The sequence below is a fragment of the Volvox carteri genome (genome assembly GCF_000143455.1).
Source record: "Volvox carteri f. nagariensis unplaced genomic scaffold VOLCAscaffold_1, whole genome shotgun sequence".
In the NCBI taxonomy this organism is placed as follows: Eukaryota; Viridiplantae; Chlorophyta; class Chlorophyceae; order Chlamydomonadales; family Volvocaceae; genus Volvox; species Volvox carteri.
The window spans coordinates 56,433-69,274 of record NW_003307545.1 but is presented as its reverse complement, the minus strand read 5'-3'; the positions used below and the strand labels follow the sequence as shown (position 1 = coordinate 69,274).

The 12,842-nt window shown below is 58.2% G+C and overlaps 1 protein-coding gene across 1 annotated transcript in view; it reads right to left on the bottom strand.

The window, feature by feature from the left end:
* Nucleotides 1-12,842, bottom strand: part of VOLCADRAFT_78597 (dynein heavy chain 7) — a gene marked incomplete at its 5' end in the record, with an annotated part of 30,264 nt that overhangs the window by 8,008 nt on the left and 9,414 nt on the right. Inside the window, 27 exons of the mRNA XM_002945565.1 lie at nt 154-298; nt 685-833; nt 1,127-1,189; nt 1,327-1,491; nt 1,678-1,848; nt 2,379-2,486; nt 2,907-2,999; nt 3,349-3,573; nt 4,045-4,163; nt 4,355-4,576; nt 5,153-5,276; nt 5,481-5,616; nt 5,994-6,094; nt 6,499-6,736; nt 6,899-7,059; nt 7,256-7,377; nt 7,670-7,832; nt 8,194-8,275; nt 8,622-8,820; nt 9,168-9,246; nt 9,504-9,923; nt 10,205-10,435; nt 10,674-10,864; nt 11,113-11,278; nt 11,714-11,860; nt 12,210-12,315; nt 12,677-12,767. Coding sequence (XP_002945611.1) covers nt 154-298; nt 685-833; nt 1,127-1,189; nt 1,327-1,491; nt 1,678-1,848; nt 2,379-2,486; nt 2,907-2,999; nt 3,349-3,573; nt 4,045-4,163; nt 4,355-4,576; nt 5,153-5,276; nt 5,481-5,616; nt 5,994-6,094; nt 6,499-6,736; nt 6,899-7,059; nt 7,256-7,377; nt 7,670-7,832; nt 8,194-8,275; nt 8,622-8,820; nt 9,168-9,246; nt 9,504-9,923; nt 10,205-10,435; nt 10,674-10,864; nt 11,113-11,278; nt 11,714-11,860; nt 12,210-12,315; nt 12,677-12,767 — 4,217 coding nt within the window. The remainder of the gene's footprint in view (nt 1-153; nt 299-684; nt 834-1,126; nt 1,190-1,326; nt 1,492-1,677; nt 1,849-2,378; nt 2,487-2,906; nt 3,000-3,348; nt 3,574-4,044; nt 4,164-4,354; nt 4,577-5,152; nt 5,277-5,480; nt 5,617-5,993; nt 6,095-6,498; nt 6,737-6,898; nt 7,060-7,255; nt 7,378-7,669; nt 7,833-8,193; nt 8,276-8,621; nt 8,821-9,167; nt 9,247-9,503; nt 9,924-10,204; nt 10,436-10,673; nt 10,865-11,112; nt 11,279-11,713; nt 11,861-12,209; nt 12,316-12,676; nt 12,768-12,842) is intronic.

The following is a 12,842-nucleotide window of genomic DNA, read 5'->3' as shown; positions in this document are numbered from 1 at the left end:
GCGCATGCCATAATGCAAGGGAGCGGAAAGGATACCTTGGCGCGCATCCCTCCGGCCTTGGCCCTCTCTGCCTCGACCCGAGAACTGCCCGGGCACTATCCGTTCCGATGCGCCTCGCCACTTGGTCGCCTTTACCCCCTACACCCCGCTCACCTGTCTCAGCGCTATCTTCTTTGGTCCCACCACCTTGGCCACCCGGTTGTATGTGTTCATGGCGTGTGTCCACATGCACAACGAGCGGGCGGCCTTGGACACCTTGGCCACCAGGTCGGGAGTGTAGTCGGGGTTCTCAAGGTACCTGGCCACATCGGGGTTGGAGGGGAGGGCACGTGTAGGAGGGGGGGAGGTCAGCAAGGCATTAGGAGAGATAAAGGGCGGAGTGTATACACTAAGGTGTGCTTATGCACAAACATGGGGATTTGAGAACGAGGGACAGATTGGGACGGGTAGGAGAGGGAGTGAGACGACAAAACTCGTAGATGGGTGGAATGCCGCTTGTGAATTGTGACACGCAGCTTGTAAGCCGCTTGTGAAAAGCCGCTTGTGTGTGGCGCCGCACAAGGGCGTGGTCGTGCCACTTTCAGCAACAGCGGCGGCAGGCGCAGCAGTAGCAGTAGCAGTAGCAGGACTTCGCCATCCTTCTCGCTCCCCCACAAATATCCCCCATCTCGCTAGCCCTCTCACTTTTGCAACTTTTTAATGGTTGCGTCCGAGATGTTGTCCTTATCGAACTCCTCCAACGAACGCATGAATCCACCATCACCCAGCAGACGCTTGGCGGTGTCCCAGTCGGGTTTTTCACCCTTGAGGATGCACACAGCCTCCATCGTCATCTGCAGTTCGTCATTTAGAGATGCAGTGAAATCGGGCAAGCTGCCGGTCCGGATCCAACCAGGGCCGGTCCTGAATAAAGAAATAGGTCTCGAATTATTCCACCTTTGAATTTCAAATTTGAATCCTGGCAGGAACACATTGAGGAAAAAACATGGAACCCAGACAAGGACAAGAATGCGAGACTGCCACGAAGCGTGTGTGTGGGGACCTGCAGTGTGATCAGTGCAGTGTTGTCGGCAGAGACCTGTGGCCGGCCACAACCCGGGGGCCCATGCAAACCCAACCTACGCACCTGCACCGCCTGAGGTGGCTTAGGGAAGGACTTGATTTCCACAATATCATTCTTGTCCAGAGCCTGCGGTCAGACCAGGAGTGTTAGGTAGGGCGTAACACAGGACTTGGTGCTTGTTGGGGCGGTGCGTGTTGGTCTGGTGTATGCGAGCATTGAACCCCCAAACATATCTCTCTCTCTGTTTCCCCTCCCCTCCGCACCTTGAGTGCTGCTAGAGCGGCGTTAAGTGCGGGCATGGCCTCGTCCAGGTCCGCCTTTGCGCTGTCCGCCATGGCCTGCGTCTCCACCTGCATAGCCTTTACATCCCGCTCCTCCGCCGCCACCACTTTTTTTACCTTTTCCGCCTGCTCCTGGTCCGCCGCCACCTGCACAGCACCGAGCAGGCGCTCCCACATGTCGCCGTTGCACAAGCTACTATATACACACGTCATCCCATTCACAAGAGTGTCAGAAGCAGAAGAGCTCGAAACTGAGGGAAGACACAAGCCGCGGGACCACACAGGCACCAGACGTGCCCGGGCCCCTCCCCCGCTGTCAACTTGGTGCCGCACCTTGACCAGCAGGTCAGCTGTGGCTCTGGACTTGGCCTCCAGGATGGGCTGCAGCCCCGCCAGCTCGGCTTTCATCCGATCCACCAGGGAGTTGGTGTCGCTCAGCTTGCCCAGGCCGTTGAGCAACCGGTCCTTGGCGGTGGACAGCTCGTCGCGCTTGTCGCTCAGGAGCTGCAAGCAGGAAAGTAAGGGAGCATGAGTAAGGATAAGTGCCGGATGGATTGCGGGGAATGGGAAAGCAGGAATAAAGGCGTAGGCGGTTGAGAGCGGGAGTGTGGGTCCGTGTACAAACTATTAACCAGGTATGGGGATGGTCTCAGCAATGACCCCGACCTCGGCCGTTGTTCACACAGTATTAAATCTAAGTCAGTAATGCAACAACGGCTTGCACGCGACACGGAAGGATGCGGAGGGTCTGAAGGGGGTGCCAGCGGGTTTGAAGGATGCATGTTACAAGAGTGTGTGTGTGTGTGTGTGTGTGACACGCCTAGTTCAGGAAGTGGTTCTGCATGCAGTTTCCAGCGAGGCAGAGAACAGGATAGCCGGAAAGGATATGTCTACAAAACATCTGGGCTGACCTAATGCGGCAGCCGCGGAAAGGTGTCCACCATGGGGGATGGAACCCATCCATCGGTCATGAGCGCACGCGTGATCAACGCGCTAGCAACAATAGCGACAAGCATCACAGCAACGAACCCAACCTGGAGGTAGAGGTTGATGAGGTCCAGGTAAGACTTGGGGGTGGTGTAGTAGCGGCGGCGGAGCTCGGCATAGAAGCGATCTGAGGCGGTGGACACGCTCGTATGGATCTGTCGGTGTGGGGCCCGGGCAACAGAGGGGACAACAAGAGGGATGTGGTGCAAGGCATGTAGGATAGAGGATGTGGTATGTGGAATGTGTAAGGACGTGAGGCCAGCGGAGGGCATAGGAGTTTTGGTGGGGTCGGCCACACGGCGTGTGGAAAAGGTAAGGCAGGCAATTGGGCCATCTGCAGGTAGGCAGGCAGGTAGCCAGGTAGGAAGCATGGAATCGCAGAAGGCAGCATAAGGCGGGCGGGAAGTCCGCGCGCCAAGTCAGATGCCCCAGCACGTAGGCAATGGAGGCGCCTCAAGCCCGTTAGATTGAGAGCTCCGCGACAGGCCGGGACATGGCTATAGCCCGGCCGCCAACCGCCCGAAGCGCACATCCTCGCGACCTTAACAACACCTCGGCGCACCCTCCTTCCTCACCGTCACACACATAGCCGCCAGCGCGTCCCGCACAGCATCGCCGCCCAGGTCGGTGTTCGCCAGGAACTTTTTACTCACGCTCAGCAGCGCTTCCTGCGGGGATAGGACCAGAGCAGCGCAGAGCGATGTTGCGGCAGGGGCGGCGACATTCATCCAGGAAACCAGGTAATCACGAGCATGAGCCCCTCCATGCGCATCCGCAGAACACAGGGTACTGGCGGGTTATCGGGTCGCCAGGAAAAGGACGGCCGCTATCGGAATCCTCCGAGGACTAGCGGAGCTCCATGCCGGCAGCAAGGTACGGCAAGTCATGGTGGGTCACGGGAGGCTTGGGGGTGGCAAGGCCACGTAGCCGCGGCCAGCAGCAGCTGACAGCCAGTCACAGCCATCAGCGTATAGCTCTGTGTCGAAAGGGAGCAGCGTGCAGTCTTTCTCCACGCACCTCCGGCCAGGCGCTGAACCAGTCGATAGTGGTACAGTTGATAAGCGAGGGGAACTGGCGGCAGCGTGAGCGGAAGGCCTCGCCCACGGGGCTCATGGCCAGCACCAGATGCAGGTTGTCCCGCACGCGGTTGATGAAGGCAGTGTAGCAGCCGTCCTTGCTGGGGTTGCCGCCCGTAGCCAGTACCCACTCACGGATGTCGTTTACAATGCGGTCCTTCTCATCCTGAGGGGAGAAGTCGTACGAGGAAAACGGTAGTTTAAGGAAACGTGTGTGGGAAAATGGAGGACGGACGCAGACAAGATCACGGATAAAAAAGGAGGGGATCGGGTCACTGCGGGGAAAGGATGGCATTTAGGTGCCGCAGGGTTCGCTGGGCAAGACGGCGTGTATTCGCTGGGGAAGATTTGCCCCACATCGCACACGGTGTGGAGAGAGGAGCAATGTCCTTTGGCGATAATGCGGAAGTTAGCACTATGGACGGGTGTCCGGCGCAAATCAGCACAATTTCCCCATCCGGCAAGGATTTTCGCGGCCTACCCACGCGGGTTGCTGAATACAACCCAGCCGGTGCACCCCTGGTCATCGTCCTGGAGAGCCTGGCGCAGTCATCCTTGAGGACCCCCTTCCTGTCCTCATGCGCATGCTCATGCTCGTGCTTGCCTCCCCATGCTTACTTACACAACCCCCACCGACCTGCGCAAACATGCCCGGCACCTCGCCGCTGTTGAGCATGTTGTTGATGTCCTCCAGGAAGCCCTCCTGCACGATCTGGGTATCGCTGAACAGGAACACCACCGGTTCGCCATCGATGCCTACGTGGCAAACAGCCGGACAATGAAGCGGGCTCAGCATGCGATTGTCGCGCACCTAGGTGTGCAAGCAAGGAAACATGCCGTCAGGCGGGCAGGAAACCCCGTAGCTCGGCATCCATGCTGGGAGAGACCAGTGGGGACAACAAAACGGCGTGTGCTGATGTCCAATACACGAGACCAACTCCCCATACCTGCGGTGCGGTAAAGCTTCTTGAGGTCCTCGCGGAATTCGTTGGCTCCGTAGCCGCGTGTGAGCTCGATGGAGAAGCTCTTGAAGCCGCCCATGAAGGTGGCGAAGCGAGTGAGGGAGCTCTTGCCGGAGCCACCCACACCCACCAGCATAGCGTTGCCGCGAGGCTGGCGTAGAATGCGCGCGATGCGGGTGATATGCTCCACCGCATCCATAAAGAACACTGCGTGACGCAACGCAGGACGGAGAAGAACCGGTGAGTGTGTGTGCGTATGCTTTTGTGTGCGTGTGCTAGGAAGGAGGAAACATTGCTCATGTTCCATCCGCTCATTGAAGGGGGTTTGGATGAGATGGGCGCATCGGTGTGAAAAGCAAGGCAAACCTTTGTGCAGGGTGGGAAATTTCAATGGGGAAGAGGTGGATGCAACAGGAGGCAAGCGGCCCGTGAGACGTAAGAAGATTGAGGGCAAGCGCAGGACGCTCATGGGGGCCGGGCTCGCGGGGCAAGCCTGGGGAGCAAGCCTGGGTCGTAAAGACGTGACCGGATCGTGCAATGCCCCTGGAGTGTCTACTCCGGAGTCTAAACCTTTGGGGGCTTCCTGCCGTGGATGCCCATCGCCGAACAGGCAGGCAGGCAGCTCACGACGTGTGTACGACGTGAAACTGATAAGTGCCAGCTGCAGGCCCCGATAAAGCCTTCCAGCCAGCAGCTCAGCAAGCCAGCCTAGAGCACATTCAACGCCCCGCACATAGCCAGCCCAGCAAGCCCACCCAGCAAGCCCAAAGCACACCCGCTCACCCAAATTGAGTGAATTGGTATTGGATAGGTTGTACTCATCCAAGTATTCCTCCAGCACAGCCACAACACGAGACACATCGGTGCCAATCTCTTCGTACCGCCGCTCGTCGCGGTCCAGGCCAATCTGGTGAGAAGGGAGGGCCCAAGACGGGGATTGAAGGAAATCAGGAAAACAAGAGAACTACCTCGGCGGCGGGGATGTGCACCAGTACTAGAGGCCCCGACACAACTGCATCGGGTCTGGGCCTTGCGGGAGCCGCACCCGGGTCTCGCCAGCCACGGGACCTTTCCCTCGCCACGCGCCTTCACCCGCGGTCCATGGCCTCACCTTTATCCAGTCGCCGAACATGATGTAGCGGCCCGGACCGAACAGCTCGTCGTAACCAGCTGACCCTAGGCCGTGCTTGGTGGCCAACTCGACAAGCATCCGCTTGAAGTACTCCTTGTCCTCGTTGTTGATCAGGCTGCAAAGGAAAAACGGTACCACGTTGAGGAGGGGAAGAGGAGATAGGGTGCGATAGGAGGGCAGAGCACGCTGGGGAAGATGCTTGCGTGCACGGGCGGACGGAGTTCTCTCCCGCAAGGTTGGTGCGGAGCATTTGAACGGATCAGAAGATTAGGCCTCCCAGTTATGCAAAGTGCGGCGTTAGCGGAGCGCAGCACAAGTGCAATTAAGAGACGAGGCGCCGCATCCGCACACAGGCCCCTGGCCTCCGGTCTTGGTCCTAGGCCCCAGGCGTCCGCTTCTCCTGGGTCCCTTCCTGGTACCTGGTTACTGTGCTGCGCTGCCGCGCTCCTGGACGCAAGACACACACCACGCGCCACATCGCTCATGTCTTACCGGTCATGGAACACGCGGCAGGACTCGTGCAACCACAAGCGCATCATGGTGTCGCGGTCCTTGCAATTGCCGGGCGTGATCATGAGCAGACCCTGGAACACCTTGGACAGGTCGCGCAGGTTGAATGTGTAGTGGCTCTTGGCGGGTGTGGGCAGCAGCTCTTCAGAAATCCTGTGCCGGGGGCCGAATGCAACATTTTACCTGAGATGAAGCAATCATAGACAGAGAAGCAGCAGTCTCTGTCCAGCGAGCTGGTGTGGGACTCTAGAGCAGCTGGGCGCTTGGCAAAGGGAAAGAAGAGGCAGCCTTCTGCTTCTTCGATTCCCTTCACCGCCAGAACCCGTTCACTGCGGCACCACATCTTTCGCCCGTGGCATTATGCTTTTTCATTCGAAACTGTCAATCATTCTCAACAAAAGCACAGCTGTAAGTGACAGTTGCGGCAGCAGCACCAAGCTGATTCCATGTAAACATACCTATCGTAAGCCTCCACCGAGCAGTTGACAATAGGCACAGCCACGCTGGCCATATCGCGTGGGAAATCCGACAGGAAGCCGTTGAAAATGGCCGATAGGATGGTCTTGGTAGCAGCGTCCGAGGGAGGCGGCACGCACAACATAGTGAAATGCCGCACGAAGCGCGGTGTAATCTCCTGTCGGCCACCGCCCGGTGGCGCACACGCAGCGCACAGCGTTGTGTCCTCCACGTCTTTCCAGAACAGCTTCTTGCGGTCGTAAAAGCCCCTAAACGACACAGAAACAATGTGAGCGGCATTGACGGCGTAAGGTATATTGCACGGGGAGGTAGGGAAGAGGACAGCCAGGACGCGAGATGCGTGGAGCCGGGAAGCATGGCAGACATCGCAAGTACAAGGCAAAAACCACATTTGTCTGTTGAGCCCTTACTTGAAGTCCTGGAACTGCCGCAGGAGCTCAATGGGCGGCTGCGCGCCGTATTTCTCCCGCGCAGGCATGTTGACATCATCCACGAAGAAGACGATCCGCTTGTTAACGGGTGCGCCGTACCGCGTTTTGCGCTTTTTCTCTAACTTGCTCTCAATCAGTAGCTGGAATACGCACCGCCGGCGGGGAGCAGGAGACCACAAGTGGGGACAACCTCAGGCCACGAGCAAAATTAGAACATGCCGGACAGCCGGCGGACGAACAGAAATAAAGCCGGCAGGCAGTCAGGCATACATGCGCCAAATTGAGTATGAAAACATGGTAACGTGGAAGGCAAGCCGGGAACTCCCTACAGTCTACCTGCGTGTCAATCGCCTGTGTTTGCGCAGAGAAGTTGATCGTGAACGGCACTACATTCTTGCGCTCGCGGATGTCCTCCAGGGCCGCAACTGTGATGACGCTCTTGCCCACACCCGTGACACCTGGTGGACGAAAGGTTACGAAACAGGCGAGTCCGAACAGCAGCAGCGAGAGCACCCGGGATAACAGGTGAGTCGGATGAGGAAATAGGGAGGATTGTGGTATTGCGCGTACAGTGCGTGGGGATAACGGAATGGGTTTTAGGAATAACTTTACAGGTCGAATGTGCAAGGAACAAGCACAGATTAGCGTAAGATTGGCATCGCCCCGCATCTTGGCCTTGGTCCAATGCTTCTTCCTTTTTTGACTCTCCAGGTCTGGTCTGTTTATTATTTCTACCCCCAGTGGATTTACCTGTGAACAGCACAGACCGTTGAACGTCCAGGCAGGCGTCCAGCAGGTAGGAGAAGCGCACCGTGTCCACGGTGGGCACCATCATTTGGAAGTACGGCAGCTCGCGCTTGTACGTGAAGCTGGGCACAATGTCCGTCCAATTCTTGAACTCGGGCGGGAAGCGCTGGGGGTTGCGGGGAAAAAAGCGCGTGCGGCATGGGAGAGATGTCCGGCAAGAAGAGGTTAGGAAAGTGCAGAGAAGTAGCATGGATGTAAGAGATTTATTGGAAGGGATGGAATGTGCTGCCAGCGTGCCAGGCCGGAAAGTCGCAGGTCAGCCGAAGGGCATAGCTCTTGAGATGACGGCAAGCCGCATTCACGTGATACCGGCACGCAGGGAGGAATAGGTGGGCAAAGGTGGGAGGGACGCACGGCACACAGGATGATGCCTGGTAAATCGCACTGCGCGCGTGCTGAAATCCCAGATACATTGGCGGGGAGAGATCTCAGCTTTAGCCTTCCAGATGCCGGCGCCAGCACCTTACCTTGTTGCAGTCCAAGTAGAAATCGAACACAGTGGCCGAGCCGGGAAAGGCGCACACCATTTGCAGATGCTCACGCACGAACCTGCGGGTTGTGGGATGGGACCATGATAGGGCAGCGGGGACGGGGCCAGTCAATGCGGGCGATATTCGCATGCGTAAACAGATCTTCGGATCGTCATGACCATTCACACCTGGCCATTCCGATCAGCCCCGTGCTCCCGCACGGCGAGGTACCCAGTCGCACCCGTTCCGCATATGCACATGGACGGGTTCTTCGGCCCGCCCTTAATAACATGTCGCGCCCATCTATAACCCATGGCATACGCTTAGACAAGCATGACCTAAAGACCCGCGCGCGGGTGACGCTGCTTCCATGCAGACCTGCGCTCGACCACGCGTTTCGCAAGGTGCACGGACCCAGAACTCACTCGTCGAACTCCTCCTTGACGGTGTGCATCAGGTTACCACCCAGCGCCCAGACATAGCAAAAGCCAAACAGCTTGCTGAGCGCCATGGTGATCTCCTCGGGCTTGGCGCCCCATTGGAAGCCACGCGATGGCGAAACCAGGCTCTGCACGCAGGCCGAGAGGAGCAGACGTTGGATGGGCAGGCATTCACGGGCAGGCGCTCAGATAAATCGTTGGTTGATCCGTACACACACACAGTGTGGGTCCCTAAACAACTACGAAGCATAAGCATCAACCACCGCAGTTTTACGTTAACAACTTAGCCAATAATGTGTTCCAAAACTGTTTTTCTATTTAAAACAACAATTAGCAACTGTTAGCAGCACGGCAATCCTGACCCACATAGCGCCAAACCCGCTTGCATTCAACACGCCCGGGCCCCCCTCCCGTTTGCTGCTCTGTTAAGCTAAAGCCCTAGCAGTGTCCGCCCTGGCCGTGCCCGCATCCCGCGCGAGTGCCTTGCCTGCAGCAGCATCGCCAGCGAGGTGGTCAGGTTGTTATCCACACTGGCGATGTACTCCTTGCCCTGCTTGCGCACGAACGCTAGCCCCGCATCCACATACTGGTCGAACATGGTGTAGATGGCCTCCGCATACTCGGGCTTTATCTGCAGGCCACAGGCAGGCGGCGCCATCAGGCGGCCATAGACGCAGCACGGACGGGGAGGCTATTAATGCAGGACCGCCAAGCGTGACCCGCTGCGGGGGATCACATAAACGTGCACGTCGGGTATCGCGCAAGCTATGGCTGACCTTTCATCATGGGGTCCCTAAAAGCACAAGCACGGTACAAGGCGGGCCAAAGCATGGCCGCCGCAGGCGCAGATGCGGCCACGCAGCGCACCTGCGGTATGGCCGCTGGCAGCTTCTGTCGCGCCCACGTCTGGACGGCGGGACGCCAGCCAAGCTCTTCCAGCGCTATGTACACCATGCCGCAGCGGGATACGGTAGCAGGCGACGCCACTGCCAGGTCCTGCACCTCGAACAGCATCCGCATGGTGACGGGATTGAGCTTGATGCGCTCGCCGTTGGGGAGGCACAGCGTGCAGTTGTCGTCTAGGACCGTGTTCATGTTCTCGATCCAAATGGCGTCCACGGGGCCATCGAACACGACCCACTTGCGGTCAGGCGTGGTATCGTTAACGGCAGAGCGGATGAGCGTGGAGCCCAATCCGTCAGACCATTCGTTGGTCAACAGGTTGTACTCGCCGTACAGCTCGCCCATCTTGATGCACTTAGGGTTGAACGTATACGTGTGCGTCACCTGCCGGGAAAGATGACCGAAAGGAGGGGGTTAGGGAGCGGGCGTCGAGCACGGCAAGAACGCAAGGGTGCGGGAAGGGGCGCGGCAGATGAGGAGAAATAAGAGGATGCCGAAAGAGACGAGGTCCATGGTGCGCCAGTGCCACGCTCAACCCCCTTCTCGGCGCAATGTATCCTGCTGTAACCCCTTGCCCCAATGCCACGTCCAAGCCTCCAGCGTCATACCATCACCGTGCAGTCACCGCCGGTCCCCACTATGCAGCGGGCGTCTGTAAGCCGCACCTGGTACTTATCCGACGGATGCTTGAGCTCGGTGCGCAGACGCGTGGTGGCGCCCTGCAAGGTGCGGTAGCACTCTGTCTTTCCACCACCAGTGGGTCCCACCAGCATGACGCCGAAGCGCACGTTCATGGTGTCGTACAGCTGGATGACCTTGGTCACAAACGACTGGGGCTGTTGCAGGCCACGCGACGACAGCACGGCACGAATGCTCTGCTCCAGCTCGCCGAAGTCCTGTGTGCAGCGGTAAGCATGGACAGGTGGCCAAGTGGGGACGTGTGGGGGCGGCAAGCACGATGAGCGGCAGCATCGTTTTATGGGTCCGAGACTGAGTGGAACGGCGTGGCCCTGGACCCCTGCATGGCACGGCCAACCCCTCATTCACACAACCCATCTTTCCCGCATGCTGAGTACAAACATCTCCCCAACTTACCCACCCAACCATGGGCACCCATGCACTGCGCTGACGTACCTGGTCTGGCACTGTGAGGCCCGGGAACAAGTCAGAGATAATATTCTGGAACAGCTCCACATCATCCACCAGGAACTTGGGGAGGTTTGAGTCACGCATCGCACGGATGAGCACGACGTCCTCAGACAAGTCAGGATTGGCGCGCTTGAGGCTGCCCGCCATCACCAGCACCGACTTCACAGCACGCATGCCTGTGGGTCGCGATGGGATATGGTGGGGAAAGGTGGGGGAATGTAGGCAAGGTAAAGCAATAATCGACTAAGACTCAGCGCCTCAAGGTAGGGAAGGTAGGAGAAGGTAGGTGTTAGGGTGAGGGGTGATGACGGTTGAAGGACAGGACCAGCGCATATAGGCCCCGACTGGAGCCCCAACCCTTCCCTTCTACCGCTTCCAGTTTCCTAATCTCTTTAATCATTTCCCTTGCTGGTGTAACACTCACCAAAATCATAGTGGTCCTGCTGGCTGAGCTGCTCAGAGGACAGCTTGTACAGCTTAACCATCTTGCGGGAGAGGGTCTTAGAGTCCTCGAAGCCCTCGCTGAACAACATCACCTCAGCCACCAGCGCATAGTCCGGGATCATCATCGCCATGGGCCGGAAAAGCGCCTGCGCACACAGCAGCCACCAAGCGAGTGAGAGGGAAAGTGGTGGCCAGCGTTTGCAGCAACAGCTGAAGCCAGCCAAAAGCGGCTTGCGGAAGGGAATGAGACCAGAAGGGAGAGCGCGATTGCGGCCGTGAAAGGGAAATCAGTGAAATTGCGCACTTGCGCAAATGTAAGCTTGAGGGCGTGTCAGGTGTGCCAAGTTTCAACGGATAAAACCAAGAGGGACAGCTCTTGAGGCTGGCTCCGCCCGGCGCGCACGTTGGATGTGACGCGGCTAGAAGTTCTGCAGCTGGGCGGTGCACAGCGCACATGGCGGCGTGGTGATGCTGAGTTAGAATACGCGCATGTGTGTGCATGTGTGTGCTCTACAGTGTGCGCTACAGGGAAGGAAACGAAAGAGGTAGGAGGATCGCAAACGACAGAGAGCACAGCCCACCTTGAGGTTGTCAGGCAGCTCGGTGCGGCCTGCGTAACCGGGGTTCATGGTGATGAAGACGCCGCAGGTGGGCACCAGCTTGATGACGCGGCCCTCGAAGTTAAAGGTGCTCATGCTGGCCTTGAGTGCGTTTTGGATCGTCAGCAGCTGCACGGCAGGGCGCCGGGGTCAAGGAGGGCGGCGTGGCCGGAAAGTCAATGTAGGCCTGGGTGACGCGAAAGTTATTTACTCGACAGCAGCTAAAGCACGACAGCTACCAGCACATTTCGCACATGGCAGAAGTGGCGATGGATATCATCAACGCAGCAGGCAGCGAGCTGACTGTATTCACGTTTGGGAGCAACAGAGACAGTCTCTGCTGCAGCGGAAGCGCGGAGAGATCTCATTGCCGTAGCACAGGAAAGCGCACGCAGATACGACCATGGCGCTGGCGTCGAGGGCGTCAGACCGGGCGCGGTTGTGCGCCTCCTTCTCCCAGCTTATTACCCTGGCCCACCTGCTGCGCCACCACGGATAGCACTTCGATGTCGATGCGGTTGAACTCGTCGAAGCACGCCCACGCGCCACATTGCGCCAGGCCACTGAAGAACTTGCCCATGAACCTGGCAGGGGAATAACGGAGGGAGAAGTTAGAAGAAGCTGGACGCCCCTGGACGGGAAAATACCGTGAGTAGAGGTGAGGTGAGGTGAGGCGCAAAAAAATACATGCGATGGAAACGGACCATAATGGTCGGACAGCATAGCTCCATTCCTGGTCCGCTTAGGGTGCAAGCAGCTGCAAGGACACCTCGTCTGCGGCAACCTTAGCTTCGACCCAAACCCTAAACCGTGGTCCCTTCCGTTTCGGGCTTAGCGCATAGCCCTTTGCACCGGTCTGCACATTTGCCACCGCCGTCAAGCATTTATCATTTCCTCTGCCTCCCTCCGCACAGACCCGTCGCCGCGGCCCTGGAAGCTGCTTACTTGTAGTCGAGGTTGTCTCCGCAGTTGAACACCACGCAATTGACGCCCAACGCCTTGCCCAAATCCTTAGTAGTCTCCGTCTTGCCCGTGCCTGAGCCAAGGCGGAAATGTGTCAGTTGAGCAGAGAGACAGCTTGGGCAGAGTGCAGCGGTGTAACGATCCCAAG